This window comes from Egretta garzetta, unplaced genomic scaffold, assembly GCF_000687185.1.
Source record: "Egretta garzetta isolate BGI_Z169 unplaced genomic scaffold, ASM68718v1 scaffold604, whole genome shotgun sequence".
Classification (NCBI taxonomy): Eukaryota; Metazoa; Chordata; class Aves; order Pelecaniformes; family Ardeidae; genus Egretta; species Egretta garzetta.
Genome location: NW_009259366.1, coordinates 2,344 through 28,275, shown reverse-complemented (window position 1 = coordinate 28,275; position 25,932 = coordinate 2,344). Strand labels below are relative to the sequence as shown.

Below are 25,932 nucleotides of genomic sequence, written 5' to 3'. Positions count from 1 at the left end.
TGAAGCTGGTGACACTGGGTCAGCTCCTTTGGTTTTGCCAACAGCAGCAGGAGGAATCACTAATAAACGACTCTGGTGAAGGAGCAGTATCTGAAGGCAGGCGAGGGCACCTTTTTCGTTTTGCTTTTCAGGCACAAATCTGTGAAGCAGATCAACTACACCTTTGAAATCAGAAGAATGTACTCACTTGATTTTGACACACAACCCAATCTGCATTTTCACTCTTACCTGGCCTCTTCGAGTCTCACAATTGTGAAGATAACTCAAGTGATAAATTTTCAAGTTCAAGGAGGCAAAATTCAGGTACTTCAGAAAAAGCTGAAAAGGCAAACAATGAGATTGAGTCGAATGCAGCAGCAGCCTTGTGTATCCTGGATTTCATAACACCCCTTTAGCAGCGTCATGGTAATTCCCCGGATAAATGTTTTGCTTTGCGCTGATGAGGCTTATCCCACTGTAACTTCCCTGAAACATTTCTGAGATAAGCATCCTCATAATAAGCCTCTTCTGTTGCAGGATGAGTGCCCTGCAGGGAAATTCGCACCAGTGCAGCTTCACCAAAGCAGATATCCCTAGTGTAGAAGAGTCAGTGTTACATGGCAAAAGCAATGACTGCTTGATAGAAACTGAGCTACTGACCACTTACTGTTTCATCAGAGCTGGTGAAGTGTGGGCCGTTCAGCTTATTAATGGCCAAAATGACAGCAACTAAATCTTTGCCGTTCAAGATGGGTGTTGCAAGGATGCTTTTCGTAGTGTAGTCGGTGAGCTCATCAACAAATGGACTGAACTGGGCACACTGTTCAATAGAGAATTTACAGATTAAGCATTTTCCACAATGTCTGTAGTCTAAAGCCAAGTCAAAGCACAGCCTCTCACAGTAAGATGCCTGAAGAAAGTTCTGCTTTAAAAATTATTGAGGAAGAGAAACGAATTAGCGGAAAACTGGACAATGTATAGGTGGCAAAGCTAGTACCAAGAGAACTGGCTGTGGCTTCTGACTGCAACACGTGCACTTCTTCACTTTTTGCAAAGATCTTGCAAATTGTAAGCTTTAACATGTCAAAATCTGTCAGAACAAGCAGGCTCCCCACTAGTCATTCTCAGATCACTGACATCCTTCATAGGACCTCCTCCATTCTTTCCTCTGACTTCTTGTTAACACTGCAAAGTGGGTACAGCCAGCTGCCACACAGCACTGCATAGCCGTAGTTTGTAAACCAGTGCTCTCTGGTACAGTCACTAGGAAGTTCACTCACCCTCATTTTCCTTCTGCTTTTGCCTGGGACCTGAAGCTGCTGACAGCTTGGAGCCTCCATGAAGCCTTTTACCCCTTGTTTCTCTTGAAAATGCTCTCCCAGTCATTCCCTCGCATGTTGCTGAGCCTTTGTGCATGGGATGGTAGACAGTAGGGAAGGTATCCCAATGGAGGATGCGGCTGGCACCCAGGGGTGTGTGGTTCCTGTTACTCTGCCCCTGCCCCTGAGAGCAACCCACCTCCTCTGCCCCAGGAGCATTTTGGAAGTGGTTGCAATATGCCGATAGCATGACTATGGACTGGGCTGTCCAGGGAGTCGCCCATGAGGGAATGGCAATTCAAACCACTGGGAGTGTGCTAGGTCATGCTGTAGGGGCAGCACAAAGGGAACTCGTCCAGTTGTTCCTTATGTGAATGTCACTGTCCTGCTTGCACAGGGCCTTGTTGACACCATCAACACCTGACAACAGGGAGTGCAGGGATGATCTTGCTGACCCAAGATCTTCTCCCTGCCCAGCTGAATATCTCGTCATCTACAAGTCCTTCTAGCTGGTTTAGAAAAAGCCCCACAGCTCTGATCATATTCAGAAAGCTGCACCAGAAAGAATAATCACGCCCAATGCACCGTCTCCCTGTACCTCCCCCACTGCTGGCCTTTCCTGCCAATTGGGATAGACCAAGCATTTAGTCTCTGAGTCTCCTTCAAAGGATTGCCTTATGGCAATGCCTGAAAGCACTGGAGTTGGTGTGCGGCATTTGGCTCACAGCACTGAAATCCCTCCATATTCTTGGAGAAATATCTGAAGCCAGAGAGCTTTAAAAGTGTCAAGTTCCATTCTGATGCTTCCGACCCCTCCCAGAAAAAAAAGTTTGCAAAACAAAATCAATGTCTCAGTATGTTCTGTGGAGGACAAGGAAGTTTTTGCTGAAGCAGTTGGATATGCTCTTATTGAGCAACAAACGGATAGATAAACAGATGGTCTCTTTGTAACTAACAAACAATAGATGGAGTAATCCCAAATGCCATATTTGGGTCACATGGATTTTAGTTTTATACCTATGATTAGAACAAGCGGATTGTTATTGCTGCCATTCAGGTTTACATGATTCAAGCCAGAAGTACAGGGGGTAAATATTGTCATGAAGGCATAAAAATAAAGCATTAAAATTCCTTGGATCCCTCCTGGTATTGCAGCGTGCAGTATTTGCTGAAAGAGTTTTTTTCATTGAAGTTTGTCTCTTGCTGCTTCTGATGAAGTTCAGCTGTACACAGGTTGCAGTTAATCCACCTGCTCTCACGTCCGCTCCCTCTGATAAAAATGCCCCTAAATGCCCTTGGCCCAAGCTTCATCAGACAGAAAACATTTTCAAATATTATTCATGGTGGAAAACCCTTTCTGGACTCACCATAAAAGTTTTCTCTCTCTTTGCCTATTACTCATGGAATATAAATGTGTGTGGAAAATTCCATGTGCATTCAGAGCAGATGTACCTCACTCTCTCTTCTCTGCTGGACTAGATGTGATTTTTTTTTTTATTTTTTATTTTTTAAATTAGACAGGCAAGGTGTGACAGTGCACTTGTTTGCTAACATTAACACCTAGTATAATTAATGTCCACAGCTTCATCTCACTCCATAAATAAAATTGCAAGCAAGTTACATACTTGGTACTGGTGCTTTCGTTTCCACTACACAGCTATTACACTGCAAGAGGTTTGACCAAGCACCGAGATACGGTGCTACCTCTTGGCCCCTTTGCACTAGTAAGCATATGAGCCTTTCTTCTACCAAGTGAATGAATAAATGCCAAACCTACCTCACTGACATCCTTGATGTTCATGGTTTTCTTGGTTTGCGCAACGTAGCCCACAATGCCTATGTCCAAAGGGTAGACAATCTCGCAGTCTGGGGAAACCAGGCATTCCTCCAAGGTGCTTCCCTCTTGGATGTTGAAAAGCCTTGTTGCTAGTTCAGGCGTGCCATTTCTCTGCCTGTACATGAAAAGACTACAGCGGTCAGCATGAATAAGGGACCTGATTCTTCTCAAGGTCTTGAAAACAACTTTCTCCATGTTGATGCTTTCTTGCATGTCTTGGATCAACTCAAAAAGGATTTCACTCTCATTGCTATCCCAGGACTCTGTTCTTAGTTTCTTCTCAAAGTACTGCTTGGCAAAAGCAGGGTTGCCATCAAGAAACTTCTCCACGTCCTCTTCACTAATGCTCATTGTGAATGCCCTGGGACTTGTGATAGGTAGTAGTCCAAAGATGTGGTCTGTGCAAACAGATCTCTAATTTCTGATGTAGTTCCTAAATTTTTGTAATAGAAGACGTCGCTTCCAGAATGATCAAGGGCGAGGTAACACTGCAAAGAGAGCTTGTCATCAGGAAGAGGTATTCCTTTATAGTGCCGAAGGTGAGTCTGTGGGAGGACAGATCTTCTCAACCAAACAGATTAGATGACCTCTACAAGAGCTTTGGGTCAACTTTCTTCTTCTTAATCTAAATGCAAACAAAAACTGAGTGCTCACAATATCTGAAAACACTCTTCTTTCTCTTGATAAGCAGAACACTTACTGAAACAATTATATTGAGGCAGCAGCAACAGGGAAGAACTGCATCTCCTAACATTGAAATAAGCTCTTTAAAGTCTAATTAAATATATACTGCTTGGGCCTAATCCTTGGCTAACAAGGTGAGCATCTTATTATTTCTGCTCTCCCAGCTCCCTGCAGTAGTAGGAAGTGCATCCTTCACAAAAGAGCACTATGGTCAAAACAAAAATGGTGAGGTAATGCTGGCTCTTTCCATGCTCCCTCTACTACTGCATTGTTCTTTATCTGCTGCTGCAAGGTCCGTTCTCAAACAGAAGCACCTATCTTCAATGTTTTAGCCCAGGATTTAAACTGAGTTTGCAAGGTCTGTGGCCTTTTCTTCTTGCTAGTAAGAACCAGGAGAGGAAAACATGCCTCTTAGTGGCATCCCTTTAGGAAGGAATCTGGAGAGCTTCAGGTTGGGGTGGCTGGGTTGAAACACTCTGAGGAATCATGGGAAGCCCTGCAGACAAAAAAAAAAAAAAAAAAAGAAAAAAACAATCATCCAGGACGGTAGAAAAATTTTCCTCATCTCTGTCAGTGGAGAAAGGGTGGGAATTATGGCTGTGAGGGACAGAAGTTGTTTCACATCAGTGTGCAAACAGCAGGTGAAGGTCAATGTTATGCTGGGAGTCAAACTGCCAAAGAGGCCCCCTCTCTTCAAGGGAATTAAACAATGTTTTCATTGTGGGGAATGGGGTAAGTCCCATCCACTGCATTGCTGGAAGATAATCAAGGCTACCCTGTTCAAGAAGTAAAGGTTCAGGCTGCCCGTCCCTATGAGCATTGGCATTGCTGCCAGGAGTGGTGCAAACCAGCCCAAATGTGAATGTGGGGAGAAGGGTGACAAGAGAAGGAGCTGTGGTGGCAGTGCTAGAAATGCTTATGCAGGGGGGCTGGCACTCAGGAGGGGGATAGTTGGAGAGGGCCATGGCTCCCATATGCCAGGAGGACAGAGCAGATAGCTGCCGATCCTTCTGTGTCCACCCCTGAAACAGGAGGTGAACACCCTCACACAAAGTCATGGGAGTATAGAGGAAGGGAGTTAAGAGAGAAATGCTTTCAGAAGATTGCAGGTAAAACAGTGGAAACCAAGACAAAGGTCTATAAATTTATTATTTATAATTCCATTTTCTCCTATTCCCTCTTTCAGTTCCCTGGATCACCAGAGATGCAGTAGGAAAGTTGTTGGGTCAACTGGTTAAATACCTTAGACACCTTTACGCTAGTGTGACAGAGACTTGCTCTGGTAATTCTTGTAGTCAGGATATTAAAGTAGAATTATTGTTCAAGAAGGTGATGTGTGCCAGGGGTGCATAAATGTCCATGTTCTAGCAGAGGGACAAGGACCCACTCAGCACCAGCTTGGTGCTCCAGCTCCAGTTCTCCAGAGTGGGGATGGATGAAGCCTTTTTGTGAGCAAGACTGTCCCAAGCACAGGACTTGGTGGCAGTGGGGAATTTTAATTGTCTGACATCTGTAGGGATGGCAATGCTTCAGGCTGCAGGCCATGCGGCAAGGTCTTGCATGTTGCCGCAGTTTTCTGGGTACAAAGGGTGGCAGAAAGAACAAGAGGAAACTTTCATTGGTTTTAGCAATAACTAAAACATCAGTGTGTTATCACTATTATTCTCATGCTAAATCCAAACCACAGCACTGTGTCAGCTACTAGGGAGAAAATTAACTCTATTCCAGCTGAAACCAGGACAGTGGTTTTGTCAAGAGCAAACTGTGTCATATCGGCATAGTTTCCTCTGTGACAGAGTAAGAAGTCTGTGGACAGAAGGAACGTAATGACCGTCGCAGCTCTTGACTCATGAGGAAATGACACATGAAATATTCTGTGTCTTAGGATTGGGGCTTAGATGAAATAGTTAAAAAGCTGTGGCATATATATTTAGAAGAGGAAGAGTCGTTTTTAGTAGCTCACTAATTAAATGTAAGAATTTCTTGAGTAAGATTCTCCGTGGAGGTTGTCTTAGATGTAGAGCATCTCAGTATTTCCACTGATGGGTGGAAAAATGCATATTAAGCTAGCATATGAGCCATGGTCAGGTGTCTGTAAATGTGTTTGAGCACCATCTTAAAATTAAATTCCAGACAGCTGTGTGCAGGAGAAGAGGACTAGAACTCACCAAGGGTGTGTGGAAAGCCCTACTTATGTGGAGAACAGTCACCTGGCGAATTCATGGGGATGAGTCACTGTCTGGGCTTATCACAGGCTGAACATGTGTCAATGCCATGAGGCAGAAGGAGGTGTACATCCATTAGGATGAACCTTCTATTGTATAACAGATTATGCCAAGTTGTACTAAACAGATGTGTCACCTGGCAGACAGTGAGAAAATGTGACTGCTGAGAAAAGGCTGAGGTTTCTCATGTCTCTTTTGAGTCATCTCTTTTCTAAACAAAACAGTCCCCATTTGTGTAAAAGGCTACTGCTAAGAAAAAGGAAACCGTCTGTTCTCCATAGTCATGTAGGAGAGGAGATTTCAGATCTGAAATGGCTTCCACAACAGTGGAAAGAGATGGCTCTTACCTTATCGTAGACAGAAACAGAGATGCCATCCTTTTTCCCAGTGAACACCTCTTGTCAGAAGTGTTGCACATGCAGTGACACCAGCCTGATGGAAATGGTACAGAAAAACAACTTCTTATAGCTGGAGAGAAACCCATTTTTCTGTGGGTCCAGCCTCCCACAGTCCGTGGCCTCCCAGGTCAGTTATATGTGAGGAAATGGTTGCTTGGACACCAGGAAAACCTTCATCTGCAGCAGTGTAAACCTGACAGATGGGAGTAATTTTATTGATGATTCATGCTTGATGAAACCTGGAAGCATCCTTCTGCCTCCCAAGGCCTCCACCCTGGTATCATCCACCTGGGCCCTTCCAGTGTGCTGTAAAGCACAAGCCTTGTTTCATCCCACAATGATGGGGAGGAAAAAGGACTGGGTAAAGTAAAACCAATTAAAAAACTTGCTAGGGGACTAACACATTTTGGATTCAGGTATCCCAAATGAATGAAGTTTCCTATCACCTGGACTTTGAAGAAGGTCTGAAGTGAAGTGTAGATCCCCTTATGGTATAGCATACTGTGGCCTAGCAGTTTTTCTGATCTAGTGGACTTCCCTTGTGCCAGGTCAGATTTATGGAAGGAGACAAGGTCTCCTGGAAGATCATACCCACTTCCCTGAATTATTTCAATGTCCAGGAATCAGGCTGTGTATGAAATGCATATCTCAACACAGCACTCTACAGGATGTGCTCGGGATGCCCTGTGTTTGAACAGAAGGTCCTTTGGGCTTGGTAACATACGGTGTTTTCCAGGCTGTATGGCTTCACTCTTTAGATATAAGCTGACATAAACAGGTTTGGTGGCTGTATTAAGGGGTATGCAAATCATTGTACGTGCTTTTGGGTTGTGACTAGGGAGCTGAAAAATTGCAAATGGGTGAACTATTCATATTGAATCGAAGCTGGCACTCTTTTGGATCCAAACCTCCCAGATATTCACACTTTGTTTGGTAGGAAACATTCTGTTCAGTTCAAGATAAATGTTTTTGTTCTGAAAAGTTTTCAAGAAAAACAAGTGGAGTCCAACAGTGATGCTCCAGGGTCAAAACATGAAAGATCCAAGCTCAGTTCCTTCCTCTGCATGCAGGATTTGGAACTTAACAGGAAGATCTCCCCTTAACAAGGGAAAGAATAAAGGTCCTAAAGTACTGTGGAGGTGGAGAAACTGAGTCAATATTGGTTAAGCCAAGCCAGGGCTGTATAACTGCAGTGCAATTGAAACCACATAGAAATGGCGGGCGGAAATCTAAATCATCTGTGCAAAGGGAGCCAGTGGTGCCAGAGCAAACCCCTTGGAGAAGGGTGGTAGGCTGATGTACCCAGAATTTAAAGCATGGTGCAAAGGCTGCAGGTGTTCCCTAGGCCTTCAGGGAAACTTAGGTGGCACCATGAAAGCCATTGCTGGCATACCAGTGATATGGTGGATACAGTCTAAGCTTGCAACAGGATAATGCCGTTTGATTGGACTTAGGCAGACAATGGAGGATTTTGGAGGAGGATGAGGCTGCTATTTTAGGAAACTTGTACTAGGCTGTTACACAGCATAATAATATCTGAGCACGTGTGGTTGCACACATTTGTTTTTAATAGCTTTAAAAATGAATTGCAGAGTTGGCATAAGACCTCTGCCTTGTTGGGTGTTGCTGGATGTCCTTTAAACAGTGTTTCAGATGGAAACTTCAAATGCTTAAGCTGCCCTGAAGGCTTGGCTGGTGGCTGGGAAAATGAGCTAGAGTCTCTGGGAATAAAATTCATCTCCTCCCCAAGAACTCATATCACAGACTCTCCCCAGTCCTAGGATGGACACTACTGAAAACTCCAAGTAAAATCATCCAGCTGATGTGGTGCAAAACATACTGCCCAAGAAAAGCAGTACTGTTAGAGCCATTTACGGGACTCAGTCGGAAGCAGATTGTGCAGATGCCACCTGCAAAGCAGAAAGGATGATGGCAAGCATTGGAGGTGGTATGTCTGAAGATGCTTTTGCCCCTCCTTCATGGGAACAATATTTTCCTCCTAACCAAAGAGGCTGTGGGAAGGGGAGATGCAAATGACTAATTTGATTAGACATTATCCTTACAGGATGCTGTATTGACAGCTACACTCAAACTTCTGTGGCCCACTCATCTGTTGGCATAACGAGATTGCAGCTTATCTGATTTACCAAGTAATATTCTCATGCCACCTGCTTGTATCCAAGAATAAGCTTTCCTGCCTGGAGCCCTAGGAACCCAGTGAGGATCAGAGCCATGCCCCTCACCCCTCCTGGGCCAGGGTCTTCTTCTGCCCCCAAAGTCCAGCCTGCTCCTCCTGCTGCACTCAGATTGCCTCTTGCCACATGGAGGGCTAGCGTGCAAAACCTCAGGGGTCTTGCTCAGCATCCTCCCCGGCCTTTCCTTCCCCTCCACGGCTGGCCAGGGACCTTTAGATGGCACCACAGCATGACCCTGCTGCCAGGGCTCTTGGCTCCATGCCAGGCACTGCCAGGGTCCCATTCCCACCTGCGGCCCCGCTTGTGGATCCACCAGCAGGGGGGAACCTGCCACACGCCTTCCGCGAACCACAGCATGACCCTGCTGCCAGGGCTCTTGGCTCCATGCCAGGCACTGCCAGGGTCCCATTCCCACCTGCGGCCCCGCTTGTGGATCCACCAGCAGGTGGGACCCTGCCACAGGCTTCCTGTGGGCACCCATGGGCAAGGCAGGAGCAGCTGGACAAGGGGCGGAGGGCACTTGGGCAAGTCTGGGGATGGTACCAAACTGGGGGAGCAGAGGGCAGGGCTGCCCGTCAGAGGGACAGAGAGAGGGGCTGGAGAAATGGGTACCGGGAACCTCCTACAGCCCAGCCTGGGCAAGCACTGAGTCCTGCCCCTGGCTGGCAGGAGCCTCATGGAGGTGCAGGATGGCAGCAATGGGGATGCGTGTCAGCTGGGGTGTGTGCATGAGCACATGTGTGCATGAGCATATGCATGAGCACAAACCCCTTGTTTTAGTGTAATCTGGCTGTTACACAGAAATACAGCAGTGGAGGACAGGAGCGCAGCTTAGTGACAATCCTAGGTCTGCAGAAAAAGCAGCTTGAGCAGTAGTTGTTTATGCTAGAGCTCTGTGTTCTCACTGGCTGGGTAGGTGATACCTGAATTGTAGCAGGATCATGAAATGTTATAATGAAGTATAAATCCCATGCACTGCTGTGGACAGGGGAAAGTGTGCTGCTGGCAGTTCAATTGTAATGGGTGAGCAACAAGGTTTAGAGTTAAAACTAGTAACACCCCTGAGAAAATTTTGTTTGCATCTCGGCCAGAATATTGGCTCCATCTTGTCATGACCAGGGAACATCAGCCCTCCCCTTATTAATTCTTTTGGAGAATTACTTTAAAACTAGCATACTAGTTTAAGTATTGCATTGGTGAACTGTGGCAAACACTCTAAGATTTGAATCTGAATGGTTGTCCCAGAAAGGAGGTGGTGCTATGGACACACACATGAACACAAAGTTTTACTTTAGGTGGTAGTGTGTTCTGAGTAAGCAACAATCAATAGGCGTGCTGGGTTAGCTTGCCAAAATCGGTAAGACACAGAAAGTACTTCTTCAGGTTAACGTGAGGCTCATTCTCCGTTAATTGTTTTATTTCTGGGGAAAAGAAAAAATATATCCATGTTTGGGTCTGGTTTAGGTTTTGGGCTTGGGTTTTTGTTGTTTTTTTTTTAAATAATTGCCTGTTGTTTAAAGTTGGTATAAAAGCACGTGGTCTACTGGAGTTCTTCACTCAAGGGAATGTTAGTGTGTAAGAGGCCAGACCCTGCACTGCCCAGTGCTCCAGGATGAGTCCTGGGCTTCCAAAAGTGGCAGCCCTTCCCTTGCGCTCCAGCACATAAGTCAGTTTGGTCTTTGGCAAGTATAGATGTTGGTTTTTGAGAGACATCTATGAGAAAATGTATCTTTGCCATGGCAGAAGACTGGAAATGTACCAGAGCCTTGAATAAGTCCCTCAGACCTGGCATGGTGATGTGCCTTCTGTATTTATTCTCCTTGTATACACTGTAAACACACACAGATTCTCTTCCTCTGAATTTTATGGAGAGTTGCCTCAGTTAAAAAAAATTATTACAACACAGTAGGAATGGCAATTTCTGCAGTAAGACTACACGAGTCTATTATCTTTCAATTGACAGATTGCATCCAAGGCTCTTAGTACAAATCACTGAACCCTGAATAAGAGGATTACTTAGTTGGTCAAATGTCCTGTGAAGCTGAAGAACAAAAAAGATCATTAAACTCTTCCCAAACTCTACCATGCGCACTCCTTGCGCAACCATCTTCCCCAAATACTCTGGGCATGGAGTTACGGAACACACAATGGTAGAACACATGGAACTTCAATAAGGCACACTAATAACACAATATAGGTGCTCAGATCTACCCAGCAGTAAGTTTGTGCATGCAGTGGCAGGAGGAAATGATGAAGAGGAGAGAAGAGGCTCTAAGAAAAGGTTTGCAGATGTCTGCAGAATAAGAGGGCAGAATCCCAGATGAGTGAAGTGATTTGTGGGAAACATGGCCACAGTAAGAGGGGGGAAAAAAAGGCAGAGAATAGGATTGTTTAGTGGAAAAGAAGTGGAGTAGAGAAACTGACTGTAACTTAAAGAGTAAAGAAAGAGCAGAAGAGATGATAAAGTCATGAGGAAGAAGAAAAAGGCTATGGAGTCCATAAGAAGCTGTGGAAATAGCCGAAGATTGAAACCTGGGAAGGAACATGGAGAGTACAGTGATTAAAAAGAGTGGTGATGAGCCAGGAGGGCGATGGGGCAAAAGCCAACAGAAAATGCTCATCCATGCTTCTGGAATTTGTTATTGATGAAAATCCTTGGGCTTCTCATCAGGGAAGACGCAGGGGATGGAAGCATTTCCGCAAGCCAGGGGGAATGTTGAGTAGGGAGAAATCAAGGTTGAAAGGGTCCCATGGGGAGTATTGCAGAGTTTGCTTGTGGCTACTGAGGTAGGAACAGGTGATGCCGAGTAATTCTCAACACAATTGCTCCAGGACAACTAAACCAGGCTGGGAAGATGCTCAGAGAAATATGTGTTCAGGTGAGTTTAGAAAGAGGCTGATGGCCCACTGATGTAATGAAGGTGGAGGTGGCTCAGGGATAGGCCTTGCCAGGATGGGGTGACAGTGCTGGGCACAGGGATGCAATCACAGAAAGTGGCTTTAACTCAATGGACAGACTACTGGGGAGCCAGAAGTGTGGGACTGAGTGTAGCCACCATGGGTAAGAAGAGGTAAAGCCAAGAAATCATGAAAAGAAGCTGGGAGAGACTGTGTCGTCTCAGAGCACACAGCAGGACAGTGTAAAAAGGGGTGCAACATTGTCAGGTACAAGGCTGCAGCAAAGAGGAAGCAAGTGCTCATATTCTTGCCATCCAGCAGCAGGGTTGGTCATACACCATGTCAGCCTGCAGCTGACAAGAAGCATGCCGTGGTGAAAACAGTGAAGTTTCCTATCCATGGAAGATCTACCCTACCTCAGGTCTTGCAGCTTCAAAGAAAATCAGTTGTTTAAAGCATTAAAAAAAAATCCTCTGTGAAAAAATAATAACAATTTGATCACCTTTGATAGCTTGGAAAAAAACCCCACAGTTCTTTTCCCTTTTCCAAAGCAAAGTCCATCCTCTTCTCCCAGAGAGGAAGCAGAGGTAGAAAGCTGAAATGCAGTTGTATGTCAAAGCCTATGCTCTGTGACCCACTAATCAGCCTCACGTTCACAACTGCCCTCTCCTTGCAGTGCAGAAAGGTGCTCTGATCTAAACCTGCCCTCCTTAGTCTGTTTCCGCCCTCTGTTGCAAATCGCAGCTGCGTCCTCTAATGCTTACTAAGGCCAGGTGCCTGGCTAATGGCCTTTGGCCGCATGCACATACAGATTCCCCTGGCTTTGGTAATTTGTGCTTCTGGTTTTAGCTTTTAAATCCATCATCAGGGCTGGCATGGACATCCTGGCTTATCCAGAACTACTCAAGCTCTGTGCCAGCAGTATCACTTTTGTAAAGCACCTTGAGATGCACGCCATGTACAGAGCTGTAAATATCCTGTTGGATTAATCTGGAAGCAGCATTTATCATCTGTACTATGTAACGGAGGACGTATATTCTGCCATTACATTGTACTTTGAAGCAAGTTAGAGCCTGTAGATTTATTCCTGCATTTTTGGTGTTAAGCTGTTTCTGTTGCACGAACAGAAAAGGAACCAGACTTATAATACTACATGCATGATTTACACCTTCAGGGATGTTCACGTACCCTTTGTGCCTCTTGTTTTTGGAAGGCATCCTTTGAATAATGCTAGGGATTAAATAAGCTCTGGCCTGTTACCTCACTGCAAAATGTGGTAGGGGTTTCTGGCCGCCTCAAGGGAACAACCCGCTTCCTTCTGCCTTCCCCCTGGGAGAAGAATAGGATTGGGCCACAGAGATACCCCACAGCTGTCTTCAAGTGCAAAGAGCTTAGCCCCAGACAGCTGAAGTCCCCTCATGTTTGCAGGTGCCACTCTCCTTGCCCGGTATGGAAAGGCAGGCTCTCCAGGCTTCTCTGCCCTCCAGGAGCTGGCAGGTTGGCATGAAAAGACAAATATTGTATCTTTAATAAAATGTTGCAACTAAAATGAATAAAGCTGCCCATGTATGCAAATGGACCAGCTCAGTAGTAGTAAATATATCTATATATTTATAGAGATATGTCAACAGTACGCCTAGCAATAAATACTAGAAAACAAACATCAAAATGTACACCTTTTATTTGATGGTCCAAAGGGGTTTCTTTTTTTATCAGGCTGCCTCAGGCATGGATGGTCTTTTGGTTCAGCGTAGCAACAGGCCATTAGGGAAACTGTCATGGCTTGGAAAGTGAAATCCAGCAGCTCACTGCTCAAGCGTATATACAGTTCTGCAGAAACCAGGAGATGGCACAAAAAGTGATCTGCCTCTTTGGCCAGCCGATCCCTGTATGTCAAAATCCCACTTCAGGAGAGATTTTAGCCAGCTCTGCGTTCACCCTGTGCTGCCAAGGCAGCAAGATGCTGAAGGGGTTGTGGGAGAGGCTGTAACTTAGTTTTGCTGCCAAGCCCTTGACAACAGCCATGAGAAATCCATTCCCCTGGGCTGGCTACCCATCATGGCAGAGGGGCTGAGGCTCCTTGATTCCCCCGCGCTTTGAGCAGCCTTCTGGTTTTGCTTGTGAACTGTGGGAGATGTGTGTCTGTCTGTGCCTGAGATGCATTGTGTGCACGGGAGCCTGTGAGCCCCTGCTTCTACCAATTGTCAGTCAATACAATTAGCAAGAATGACACTATCGTACTTCAGGAAGGGAAAGGTGCCTTTCAGTTTATGTCATTTAAAGCTTGAGGTATTTGAATGGCGCCTTGAAAGTCATAAGGCAATGATTTATGATGCTTTTTATCTAATGATGTAACACACCCAATAACCTTACCCTTGAACCACAGAGGAACAAACTTCAAATGATTTCCTCTTCATCTTTATTGCATCACTCTCGTAATTGGAAAAGATCAGCATTTATGAGCAGAAGTCACAGAAACTGAGAACCTCTTAGCCACCGGCCTTCATGTGGTGTTCCAATATGGGAAAGCCTTCCCTCAGTCCTTGGCCGACCCAAGGCTGGAGCATGGGTCCTCCGGCAGTGCAGGGACATGTGTGTGACACCCCAGAAGGAAGCCCTGCATTCTCAGCAGCACAAATTAGATCTAAAGCTAGAGCAGGAAACCCTCCCGACTTACAGTGCAATAACCACCACAATAGCTTTCAAGGGTGACTCAAAATGCATCTACATGTAGTTGTTCTCCAGCACCCTGGTAAACAAGCCCACCACTTCATTGCCTGCTGGACAGCAGGGAACTTAATGCCTGATGCAGGAGGCTATTTAGAGATCTCATACTGTGCCATTGGCTGCTGAGCTAGCACATGTTGCTAATCTGAGCCGGCACTGCAACTGCAGTAATTCCCAGAGCAGTTTACTCAATGCTTATTCCAATAATACGGCAGAAGGAGGGGGGATGCTAGGGGTAGGAAATCCAAAACTGCTGCTGCTGTATTTCACAGGATAGGGCAGAAGATAAGATTAATCATCTCCTCTGCATACCTGTTTTGCTGCAGGCCATTAAAACTACCAGTTACTCTTGTGCTAAATCCAGTAAACTGAATATATGTTTCATTTGGTAAGGCCACCTCTTCCATTAAAAAACAGCTAGTTTTGATGAGCAGGTCTGGAACAGGCCCTTGGATATCTTCTTTGACAGCCAGACCCTGCAGTGCACCTTTGTTTTTAAAAGATCCATTTCCTGTTATGTCAAATTTAACAGGCCCAGGAATATGCTTCAATCTTTGATGCCTCCCTTTTTTTTTCTATGCCCAGCACAAACTACCATAATACTGTGAAAATGAAGGTTAGTTTGATTTTGTTTTCTTCTTGCTCCAAACAGCAAATAATGCAGTGACAGATGTTATGGTCACCAACCAAAATCTTGTGCTGTGATTAGCTATTATTAGCATGTCTCTAATCCCCAGGGGATTAAGTGGTCACCTAAGCATGGCTTCAAGTGTCACCTATGTCTCACATGGACATAAACTAATCTGTTTTGTTGGAAACAGATGAAGTGATAAGTGTTTTGAAGCCCTTCTAATTTACAGAAAACACTGCCGTTTGTTCTCTGTCAAATCCCCATGTCAAGGTGGAAAAGCACACTTCTGCACTCAGATTCGGTGTCAGGGGAAATGCCTTTGAAAATCTAGTGGGCATCTATCTAGCAGCCCTCAAAAAGCAATTTAAGACGTTACTCCTTATGTCATTCATTAAGTGGCTGAGCATTTTAAAGAAATTAAATGGGCATTCTGTTGATTTTCCTTTCACTTCTAAATGAAGTAAATGGTGCTGGTGAAGAAGACACAAGTACAAGGAGCGTGGGCCAGGGGAGCTGAAGGTAGGCAGCACAGTGTGTGCGCAAGGCCATAGGTAACAAGCTGAGCCAGAATTAACAGAGCTGGTTTCTTCACACTCGGTGCAGGAGGCTGCCGGCCCTGTGCAATCCTTTCAGGGACCCTGCTCATCCCTGAGGCACAGTACATATGGTGAGCAGACAGCTGTAGCTGAAGGATTAGTTCCACAAATGGCTGTTTGGCGTCTTTCTGGAAAATCAGGCCAAGGGGTCCAGGCAGGACAAGGCAGATCCACATTGCCCAGGACACGAAGCAGCTGGTATCTCATCGCAGCAGCTGGGTGTGTGCCATCTCCCCACACCTCCAGGTCTTGCTGTCCCTGGATAAACCCAGCCAAAATGCCCAGGGAGAAGAAGGGGCCATTGTGCATAACACTGGCTAGCCCCAAAGTGTTCCATCTACTACAAAGAAAGCCACTTAGACAGAGCCAAGAGCATGGGGTGTGATGGCATGGCCCCACTGTGGTTGGGGAGGGCATGGATGGCAGAGGGGTGCATGCTGTGGCACTTGCTCCTGGTCACCCCTGGCCTGGGATGGGTGCTCTCACCTTCCTGTCCCAGTTAGCAGCAGGTCTTTCCCCTGTGAACTCACCCAGGTTGCCTTCGAAGCCACGCAGTTGACGTCAGCAAGGTATTCTTGGTTCCTCTGCCGGACATGCTCATGCAAAGTATCATTGCGTCCCTCTAAAGAATAAGTGGAAGCTGCACAGAGGCCAAATCAAAGTTTCCTCTGGCAGCAAGCAAGGACTGTCTTTCCCAGATAATGGGCAACCCTAAACAAGCTGACTGGAAAGCAACGTAGTTCACACCAGCTACAGGGTGAGGTTACGTGTTTCTGTTCAGAAATTCGTGGGCAAGCAGCTGTAAGTGATCTCTGCAGCAAGTCCAACACACCCAGAAGGTTTTAGATTTATTCTGAATGTCTAGATTGTTGGATCAGTACCAGGAGGTCCAGAACTCCCTGGGCGTACTCCGTAGGAACTACAGAGTCATTCCTAGTGGGTATACCCAAGGCTCCCCAGCACCCAGCAGCCTGGTGGGAGAAGTAACTGCCAGTGCTGGCAGCTCCAGTGGGAGTTTCTGAAGTCTTAAATCTCTCAGGTGAGCCTGGGTAGAAAGAGTACCTGGACAGCCTTTGCAGTTGGGGAAATTCTTTGGGCACTTGGGGAACTTGTAAGAATGGCAGGCAGGGTTTGCTACCAAAAATGTTTTTTTATGATTTCTGCCTTCTCATCGTTTTGTGCTTTATTGCACCCCCATGGAAAGCTTCTAGGAAGAACATCTTGGGAAGGAGAGAGCTATAGTATTTATGTAACTGGAAATGTTGACAAGATGTGCGGGAAGAATGTGTATAAACATGTTTCAGTGCACAGGACAACTGGGGGCTCCAAGACTTTGATGTGAGCACAAAGGCCAAACTTTTATTTTTGTACTTCCCCTCCCCCAGTAGAAAATGCATAACATCTTTCTATTCTTGCAAGGATCACCTTAATTCATCAATGCAGATATTGGAAGACCTAATTATATATCTACCCCATGCAAGTTGTTAAATATGAACACGTGCCTATGCAGATGAATATGTATAGTCCATGAGTTTCTCTGGTTAATGCTCTGTGCTTATTCTCCATACACGTGTTAGAAGCAGAAAGACTTCAGTGAGACAAAGGTGTGGTACAATCACATCAGTAGACTTATTAGCTTTCTGGGCAGCTTTTTCCATTATGTAAAAGCTGTGTTTGTATTAGTACAGCAGTCAGACCCACCAATGTGAGGATTACAGTTGGTTTTTACATAATGGATTATCCAAGATTAAGCGTTTTATTCAGGCACACGAGCGAAAATAACCAATTAGTGACTTGCAGATTCATTATTTAAAGGCAGCTGGAGGGCAACTGACACAAAACTCTCCTGCTGACTGCAGCCCAAAGACTGAAGCAGAGTAGTCTCGGGGATCTCCAACGTCTCTACCCTAACAGGTAGGTCTCTTCTCAGCAGAGGCGGGCCAGATTGGCATCTCTTGCAGCAGGGAAGTACAGCTTGCATGGCAGCAGCTGGGAAGAGAGTAGCTGCGAGGGTGTTTGGAAGTCCTGGGTTGGTAGCTCAGCTTGGATGCTGCAGGCAAGTTTCAGGTAATTGTGTTTTATCTTGGCATCATAACAGGTATTCAGGGTCAAGTACTCTGCAAGAATGTATATGCAGATGCTCTCTTCCCAAAGCATGAGAAGCAAATATGCTGGGATATGGATGAGCTGGGATACCCAAGGAGACAAATAAAGCCATGGCCACCTTGTGGCTGTGCTGCAATGACAGATCAAGCTTCTAGAAATTGAAGATCATTTGTCATGTTTGGAGGGGGAATGGTCTGAGGGCAGACAATACCAAGATCTATTTTGCCATTAGAGTGGACAGCTAGGCAGAGCCTGTTTCGATGATGAGAACTGGTCATGAAGAGCTCAGCTTTGCTGGCTTGAAGGCAAAGTGGACACTCACCATGAAATAATTAGAAACAACATCCTTACAGCCTACAGTGCTTTACCAAAGCTCATCAGAACATTATTCTTCTTGTGAAAACAAACATTGAAAAAAAATCAAATTTTTATCAATTCTGACCAACCTTATCCAGGCTTGATTTGTAATGTAAAAATAATGTGAACTGCAATACTACTACTGGCAAGAAAAATACTTGCAAAGTAATTGCCATTGATGTTCAATTTTGGCTGGATTTAGGCACCACAATGACCCAGTGGTTTCTCAGTGGAGGAGTTGGTTGTCTACTCAGCATGGAAAGAAACTAGTTTGAAAACAAGAGGAATGTATCTGTAGGCACAGCGCTAGCTACCCACATCTACTGCATGAAATAAAACTCCACGTTTGCTTTTGTCTTGCAGAATGAAATACGCACAGTATGTTTTCCTGGCCTCGATCTTCTCCACTGTTGAATACGGCCTAGCTCAGACCTGTGCGGTGGAGTCTTTCTCTGTGAAAGACAACTTTGATCCAAAAAGGGTAATTATGGTTACTTCAACAGTATATTTGAAGAGGCTTCATATATAAAATGTTTTTGCAGGTTATGTGTTGGATTTTATCTAAAGAGGTTCCTTGCCAAGAAGTTAACTTCTTTTGTAGGCTGTCTCTCAGACACTGTTCCTGTAGTTTGCTTTTTCTCACTGCTGCTTAACCTTCTGAGTGCTATGGTGTGCCAGTACCTGTTTTGACTGTCCCTCAGCAAGCTTCTGATTGCAGCTGGGGTGGGGCCAGCATTTCCTCTGTACAAGACCGGCTTCGCTAGAAACAAACCTGCGTCTGGGGAGAGCTTTGGGAACATCCCGGTTTTAAAAAGTCAGAGTTTTTCTCAGGCTCCTGTATTTGGGAATTACGGACTCTGTTTCAGGCTTAAGCATGTAGCTTGCCAAACAGATCTCATTAACTTCACCAAAGAATCAAATTTAACACAGCTAAGTTCTGCTTTCTTCAGTATTTCTACTAATAATGTTAACTTTTGAGGGCCTTCTTGCCTGTCAGTCACCTGTTTAGATCTTGTTTTCATTTTACTAGATACTTTTTGTACATTTTCAGGGACGCATTTTCTCCTAGACATCTTCTTCCTCTTAATCTCATTTCATTTCCCGCTGCTGCTAGTCTCCCCAATACAACCTTTCCTCTTCATAGCGTGCAGAGTCACCACTTTCTGCTTCGCTGGGTAGACCCTTTTCACCATCAGAGATCAACTGTAGCCCCTGGCAGCCACAGGAGTGTCTGCAGCCAGCTTGCTAAGGTCTTTGTGGCTGCAATTTGGTATCATTGATGGCATCTTCCATGGAAAAACAGGGGCCTGAATGGGAACAGGGAAGAACCGTCCTGACTCCCTGCAGGCATCTCAGGATGGGAGAAGCTTTTGGTGTGGGGTCCCTGTGGCAGGAACGTCTCACAAGACAAGTATAGCAACACAGCAGTGCAGAACTCCTTCTGGCACAGGGGCAAGCGTTCATCAGGTGGCATAGCAGGAGCTGTGTGCTACATACCCACCCAAACTTTCTCCACAGGCCAGGCAATAGGTAGTTAGAAAGGCACTATGTTTAGAAAAATGCTTTTGTGCTGATCTTGCCATGGTGATTAATCCAGATAGTAATAGTCTTTCATGTTAGTATGCAGGGAAATGGTATGCCCTGGCCAAGAAGGATCCAGAAGGCCTTTTCCTTCAGGACAATATCTCAGCTGAATACACCGTGGAGGAAGACGGCACAATGACAGCATCTTCCAAAGGCCGAGTGAAGCTTTTTGGGTGAGCTCTCTTGACTTTCAGCTCTAGCTTCTGCCATGAGGTACTAGAGGAGGGGGACATGGATGGTGATCTATCCTCAGCACACAACACGAATGGGTTTTCTTCATCAAAAAAGGAAGCTCAATCAAGTTAATAGAGGACAGAGGTTAGACACCTTTGAGTCCTGGCTGACTTCTCAGCTTTATGGGTCCATCACAAAACTACTGCATAAAGTCATTTATAAAGCCAAATCTTGAATGATGGAGCAGTTGGGTAAATGAATTGCAACCAAGTGAGAGATGACTTGCAACCAAGTGAGAGCTAGCAAAGCCTGTGGGGCTGCAAGGGCAGGACAGCTCTCATTTCACTGAGAGGTTCAGGGGAAGGAGAGGAGTGTAAGTGAGCATTACTTTCACAGATCCTTCAACATAGCTTTGGATGGACTTCTGAGGAAAACACGTGGTTAACTCTTGGATGCCATTGCGATGCCTGAATAGACAGATGGAAGGAAGCTTAAGGATTTTGCCTGCTGGTCATGGTTACTATAAGAAATTACAACATGTAAAGGGATTAAATAGCTTTCTGGGTGTAGAAAAGAAAATCTGGGGATTCCAGTAGGCTGGCTCTAGTTCTGTTGTGCATTAACTACCAAAAACTGTCTAACCACATGAATAACACAGCAGAGCAGGTGGCTATGACCCTTATAAGTTTTAACAGCACAGCACTCCAGGATGTTTTGGGATGGGGCAAATGAAGCTTTGCAGGCATGCCATGCAGTGCGGTTGGGAAGATTCCTGAAAGGACTCTAGAGAAACCAAGAGGGGTCTCAGGGCTGCTGGGAATTTATTTCTGCAGTGGCAGGGTAAAGGGGAAGCACAGCCTGTGCAAGGAAGGGAATGAAGACCCTTCCACTGTTTCACAAATCCAGGTAACACTTGACAAATTGTGCTAAGACGCAGGTGGTATTCAAAGCAAACAGATGCCAACCCGAGAAGGGCATTAGAAGAAATGGATGACGAAGGCTGTTCAGGCACCTGCAGGGTTCCCACAGCCTGCGTGAAGGCCTGTGACTAGCTTGGACAGCAGAGTGGCTGTAATTATTTCCATGCTTGTAACAGACGTGCCTGTGTCAACAGAGCTAGGAAGGGTTAGAGAGAGGAGAGCCAACTCCCTGCCTCCACCTGGGGACACGACAAATGAGCCCAATCGAGCTGAAATGCAGGTCAGCTCACTCTGCAAACTGCTAGCATGGAGCCAAAAATTGACATCCATCATTTTGCTTGGTGGCTGTCTGCTTGTCCAGAAATGGGTGGTAAAAAGCCTGCTGAGCTGAAGGAGGGTCAGGGCACTGCCCCAGCAGCAGTGTACCTGCGCAGCAGAAGCGGGGACCTGACAGCGGCGATGCACTGTCAGTGATGGGGGGGGTGGGATATGTCACTGATTTGCATTACTTAATGACAAACAATGACTTTGCATTAAGAAAGGCCATGCCCATGCCTGAGGCAGCCATGCTGAACCTTAGCCTTGCTCTTGCCTGAGTCCTGAGTGAGGGACACCCATTTGAAGCTCACATGATGCAGGGTTTTACCTTCAGTCTCATGGATCTTATTGCAGGTTCTGGGTGATCTGTGCCGACATGGCTGCTCAGTACACAGTACCTGACCCAACCACTCCAGCAAAAATGTACATGACCTACCAGGGCCTGGCCAGCTACCTCTCCAGCGGTGGTGAGTGAACTTGGTTGATAGCATACATACAGCTGCCCAGACTTGCGTGTTTCAGTATATGAGCAGGAAAAACAACCGAGCTGAGATTGCTCCAAGCAGAGAGAAAGCATTCTGGGGGGGAACACTTTATCCAAGTAGTGCTTTTTATGTCCATGGAAGTGGCAGGATCCAGAGACCCCACCTATACACCAAATATATATTAACAGGGAGGATGCAGCTCAGAGGCAATGTGCCACACACATAGATTTTGTACATGTGGACTGCTGAACCAAGGGAAGCAATACCTCCTGGGCCCCGCAGTGGGCATTATGAAGGTGCTGAGGGTCAGTCATCCTTGTACTCCTCATAGCTAATGGGAGGGGATGTGTGGGCTCGCATCCGCACGCCAGCAGCAAGGCACTGGAGTTCTTCTCAGACAGACACAGCTGGACTCAACAAAATGGAGCAGTTAACTGAAGTCACCCTTGCAGAAACTGCTTGTGCTGAACCTCAGTCACGCACCCTGCGCACCCCATACTTTGTGCCTAAGTCTCCTATAGCTGTGGGACTCCAGCTGTGGAAACTGGGCAGGACTTGGCCTGCTAGTGCACCAGGAAGAGGGACGTTCACTTGGTAACTGGCAGTTAAGCCGCAGCAAAATGCACTTAGTTGAGCAAGGCTGGAAAACAGGAGGCATGTTTTGCATCATGTGTAGGAAAGTAATCTGTATGGCCAAAATTTCATCTGTATGGCCACACCACCTGCCTCCCCACACCCTCACCCCTCACTTGAGCAAGAAACATAAAGCAATTTTTCTGTCATTGAAAGCCTGGGAAGTCCTCCTAATACTTGTAGCCTACGAAACCAAAGGTGAAAATGCACCGAGTGTCATGGGGAACAACAGGGCCTCCAGATGCCCTGTGCACGTCCCAGTTCTTCACTTCATGGTGCAGAGATAAGACGGACATGGAAGGTGACTCTAGATCCTTTTGGGGAGCTGTCCCTGCCATGAGCTGAAGTGAGGCATCTCCCTGCAGGACGACTAAGTCCATCCCTGCTCTGTTTTGCCCACCATGACAAATGTGTGTGTTCTGATGTTTCAGGGGACAACTACTGGGTGATTGACACCGACTATGACAACTATGCCATTACCTATGCCTGCCGCAGCCTAAAGGAGGATGGCTCCTGTGATGATGGCTACTCCCTGATCTTCTCACGCAACCCCCGTGGCCTCCCCCCAGCCATTCAGCGCATCGTGCGTCAGAAGCAGGAAGAAATCTGCATGTCTGGCCAGTTCCAGCCCGTGCTTCAGTCAGGTACTCCAGGCTAATTAGCAAACCCACTGAAACGGCTGCTCTGGCAGCTTGTAGAGTACGTGATTGCATTTGCTGTAAATGTGACAGAACTGTAGCAAACTAAGTTGTATTCTTTTAGCTACCCTTTTTTTCATGTTATATCTAATAAGAAAATAGCTGCAAAGGGAAGTCCACAAAAGGGAGAGAGCCTGTTGCAGGGTGGTTGTACAGCCTGAACTTTGCCCTTATAGGAATCCTGTGTGCTGAAACTGGCACACTACCTAAGGAAGATCAGCTCTGTTACTCTGGTAGATCGGATAGGGGCAGGTGTAACGACCTGGTGTTTCTGCACTGGGAAATGTTTGTCTTGGCCACCTGGATAACATTATCTCAGCTTAGATCTGTGCACTGTCCTCTAGGGAAGGAGGAAAAGCTGCCTCCAGGGAGGAGCACCCTCACTCTTAGCTCCACCACGATTTGTGTCCTGGGCAGTCTGAGTAGCAGAGACAAGGGGCTCCGAGCAGTGTTTCTGACTGGGTCTGCTGGCAGTGGGAGTTAGCAGTTGCTCCACATACACCGGAACAGAGTATGTCTAAAGCCCATTTTGAGAGAACTTTCTTTCTGGAGGAATGGGAGCTGATCTTCTAGCTCATATGCCGTCCATGAGATAGGCAGATAATTTTCTGAGGGCTGTCCTGGAGGCAGAAATTCCTCTTCGTTGGCAGCCGAGTGCCCACATCCTTCACACGCACACTGCCTTGCCTAGAGATTGGCCCTTTACTAAGCCAGGCCCGAGGACCTGGACTAGGGTATTGCCACATAACGCACGTGTTCTGCACTGCTGGACCTACAGCAGCTTAAACCTACTGCAGGGGTACCCTGCTGTGTGAGCCGGTCCCCCGCTACAGATTGGGTGTTGGCATCATCCAAGGTTGTGGGACTGGTGTGGGCACCCCTGCCCCATGCCCCTCCATATCGCTTACTGTAGCAGAGGGAGGGGAGTCGGTTTGTGGGCTCATGCCCAGGTGCTCACGTAAGCTGAAGACCCACAGCTAGCTGGGACTAGGAAAGGCTGTGCCAGTGCTGTGCCAACAGACGCAGAGCCATGCAACCGGCAACTTTTGCACTCCCCCATCCTCACCTTGTACCATCTTGCACCATCTTGTACCCCCATTCTAATCAGAAGTACCCTAGGAAGGTTGTAGCTACAGCTTCACTGAAGACTAAAAGGCTGTTAAAGCACTTGGCAAATTTACTTACAAGGACTAAATTTTCCTTTTCTTTCTTTCCAGGCGCCTGCTAAAAGCACACTTCTGTTCCTAACTTTAAGCACAGAAACCAGACCTCTTGGTCTTGAAGTTGCCACTCAGCTAATAGAAAAAGAAAACCATAGTATGGACTAGTGAGTTTTTCCTGATAAACACATGAAAACATTGGGGATTTTGTAAACTGTGTGCAATACAGTATTGATATTTGAATTTTCAAGGGAATACCTAACGTGGCATTCGTCAATAAATGTTTTTAAAAAAAACCGACGCTGAAACTGCTTTTTGCTACCTGCTGTCTTGTTGGGGAGCAGGAAGAGTGGGCCGAGTACCAAGGGGAGGTGAGCCAGCAGCCGCGGGTGGCCATCCCACAGCACAGGCGGGGCAGTGTCCCTGCCCGGCACCAAGCAGGGGCAGCAGGGCAGGGGTGGTGACAGGGCCAGGTCCCCTGGCAGTGCTGACTGTCAGACAAATGCACGGTGACAGGGGAGGTCTGGGTTTCACCTGGGAAGTCCAGCCAGGACTGGAGGGTGGGTCAGAGGCAGAGCTGCCTGCAGTTAGGCTCCCCAGGGGGCAGGGGCCTGGGCTGAACCAAAGAGGGTTTTGAGGACCGTGGGCATAGGGTATGAGCGTGGGGGTCCCAGGTGAGGCTGTGCAAAGCAACACAGGCTTGTGGGTGCCCACAGGGCCCCGGCATACACAAGGTACCTCTCCCACCAACATTGCTACTTAAATTCTGAAGCTAAGAAATCCTCCTGAACAACAGCTCTGAGATGAGGCTGACAGTGTGATCCTTGCTGCCTGGTAATAAGTTATGACTATTTCTGGTATATCTGAATACTCAAAAGTCTGCACAGACTATTTCTAATGAGCCCCTGAATCACAAATGCAAATAAAGCAGATGTTCCTTTCAATAACACTGGGACATTGCTTTAAATGAGCAGTTACTTGCATTTCTAGTGGCATAAGCAGTAATTTATTCCCCACTGCTTTTGCAATCCAGCCTCCAGTATCTGAGAGGTACAGAACTGAAAGATATAGAATCAACAGGCCAAAAATTCCTTACATAAACCAAAAGAATAGTAGCTAGACAACTTCATGTAGGGCTCAGTTCTAGGGCCAGTCTTGTTAAATATCTTTATCAATGACCTGGATGAGCAGATTGAGTGTGCCCTCAGTAAATTTGCAGACGACACCAAACTGGGTGGTAGTGTTGATCTGCTCGAGGGGAGGAGGGCTCTGCAGAGAGACCCGGACAGGCTGGATCGATGGGCCAAGGCCAACTGTATGAGGTTCAACAAGGCCAAGTGCCGGGTCCTGCAGTTTGGTCACAACAACCCCATGCAATGCTACAGGCTCGGGGAAGAGTGGCTGGCAAGCTGCCTGGCGGAAAAAGTCCTGTGGGTGCTGTTTGACAGACGGCTGAATATGAGCCAGCAGTGTGCCCAGGTGGCCTAGAAGGCCAATGGCATCCTGGCTTGTATCAGAAATAGTGTGACCAGTAGGAGTAGGGAAGTGATTGTGCCCCTGCACTCGGTGCTGGTGAGGCCGCACCTCGAATACTGCGTTCAGTTTTGGGCCCCTCACTACAAGAAAGATGTTGCATTGCTGGAACATGTCCAGAGGAGAGCCACAAAGCTGGTGAGGGGTCTGGAGCACAAGTCATATGAGGAGCAGCTGAGGGAACTGTGGTTATTTAGTCTGGAGAAGAGGAGGCTGAGGGGAGACCTGATTGCCCTTTACAACTACCTGAAAGGAGGCTGTAGTGAGGTGGGGGTCGGCCTCTTCTCCCTGGTAACAGGTGATAAGACGAGGTGGAATGGTTTGAAGCTGCACCAGGGCAGGTTTAGGCTAGACATTAGGAAAAACTTCTTCATCAAAAGGGTTGTCAGGCTCTGGAATGGGCTGCCCAGGGAGGTGGTCGAGTCCTCATCCCTGGAGGTATTTAAAAGAAGGATAGATGAGGTACTTAGGGACA

At 46.5% G+C, this 25,932-nt stretch overlaps 2 protein-coding genes across 2 annotated transcripts in view; one reads left to right on the top strand and one right to left on the bottom strand.

Moving 5' to 3' along the window:
- Positions 1-3,486, bottom strand: part of PDE6B (phosphodiesterase 6B) — a 21,657-nt gene extending 18,171 nt beyond the window's left edge. The window contains exons 1-3 of the mRNA XM_009636824.2: positions 3,076-3,486; positions 647-799; positions 229-318 (exon numbers count right to left, since the gene is read on the bottom strand). Of these exons, the coding sequence (XP_009635119.1) occupies positions 229-318; positions 647-799; positions 3,076-3,486 (654 nt within the window). The remainder of the gene's footprint in view (positions 1-228; positions 319-646; positions 800-3,075) is intronic.
- Positions 3,487-18,316: 14,830 nt separating this feature from the next.
- On the top strand, positions 18,317-22,710 carry LOC104124482 (purpurin; the record flags this gene model as incomplete). The annotated part of the gene is made up of 4 exons (XM_035892388.1): positions 18,317-18,433; positions 19,573-19,709; positions 21,303-21,415; positions 22,498-22,710. Coding segments are annotated over exons 1-4 (580 nt in total), but the record flags the coding sequence as incomplete, so codon positions are not given.
- Positions 22,711-25,932: the final 3,222 nt, after the last annotated feature.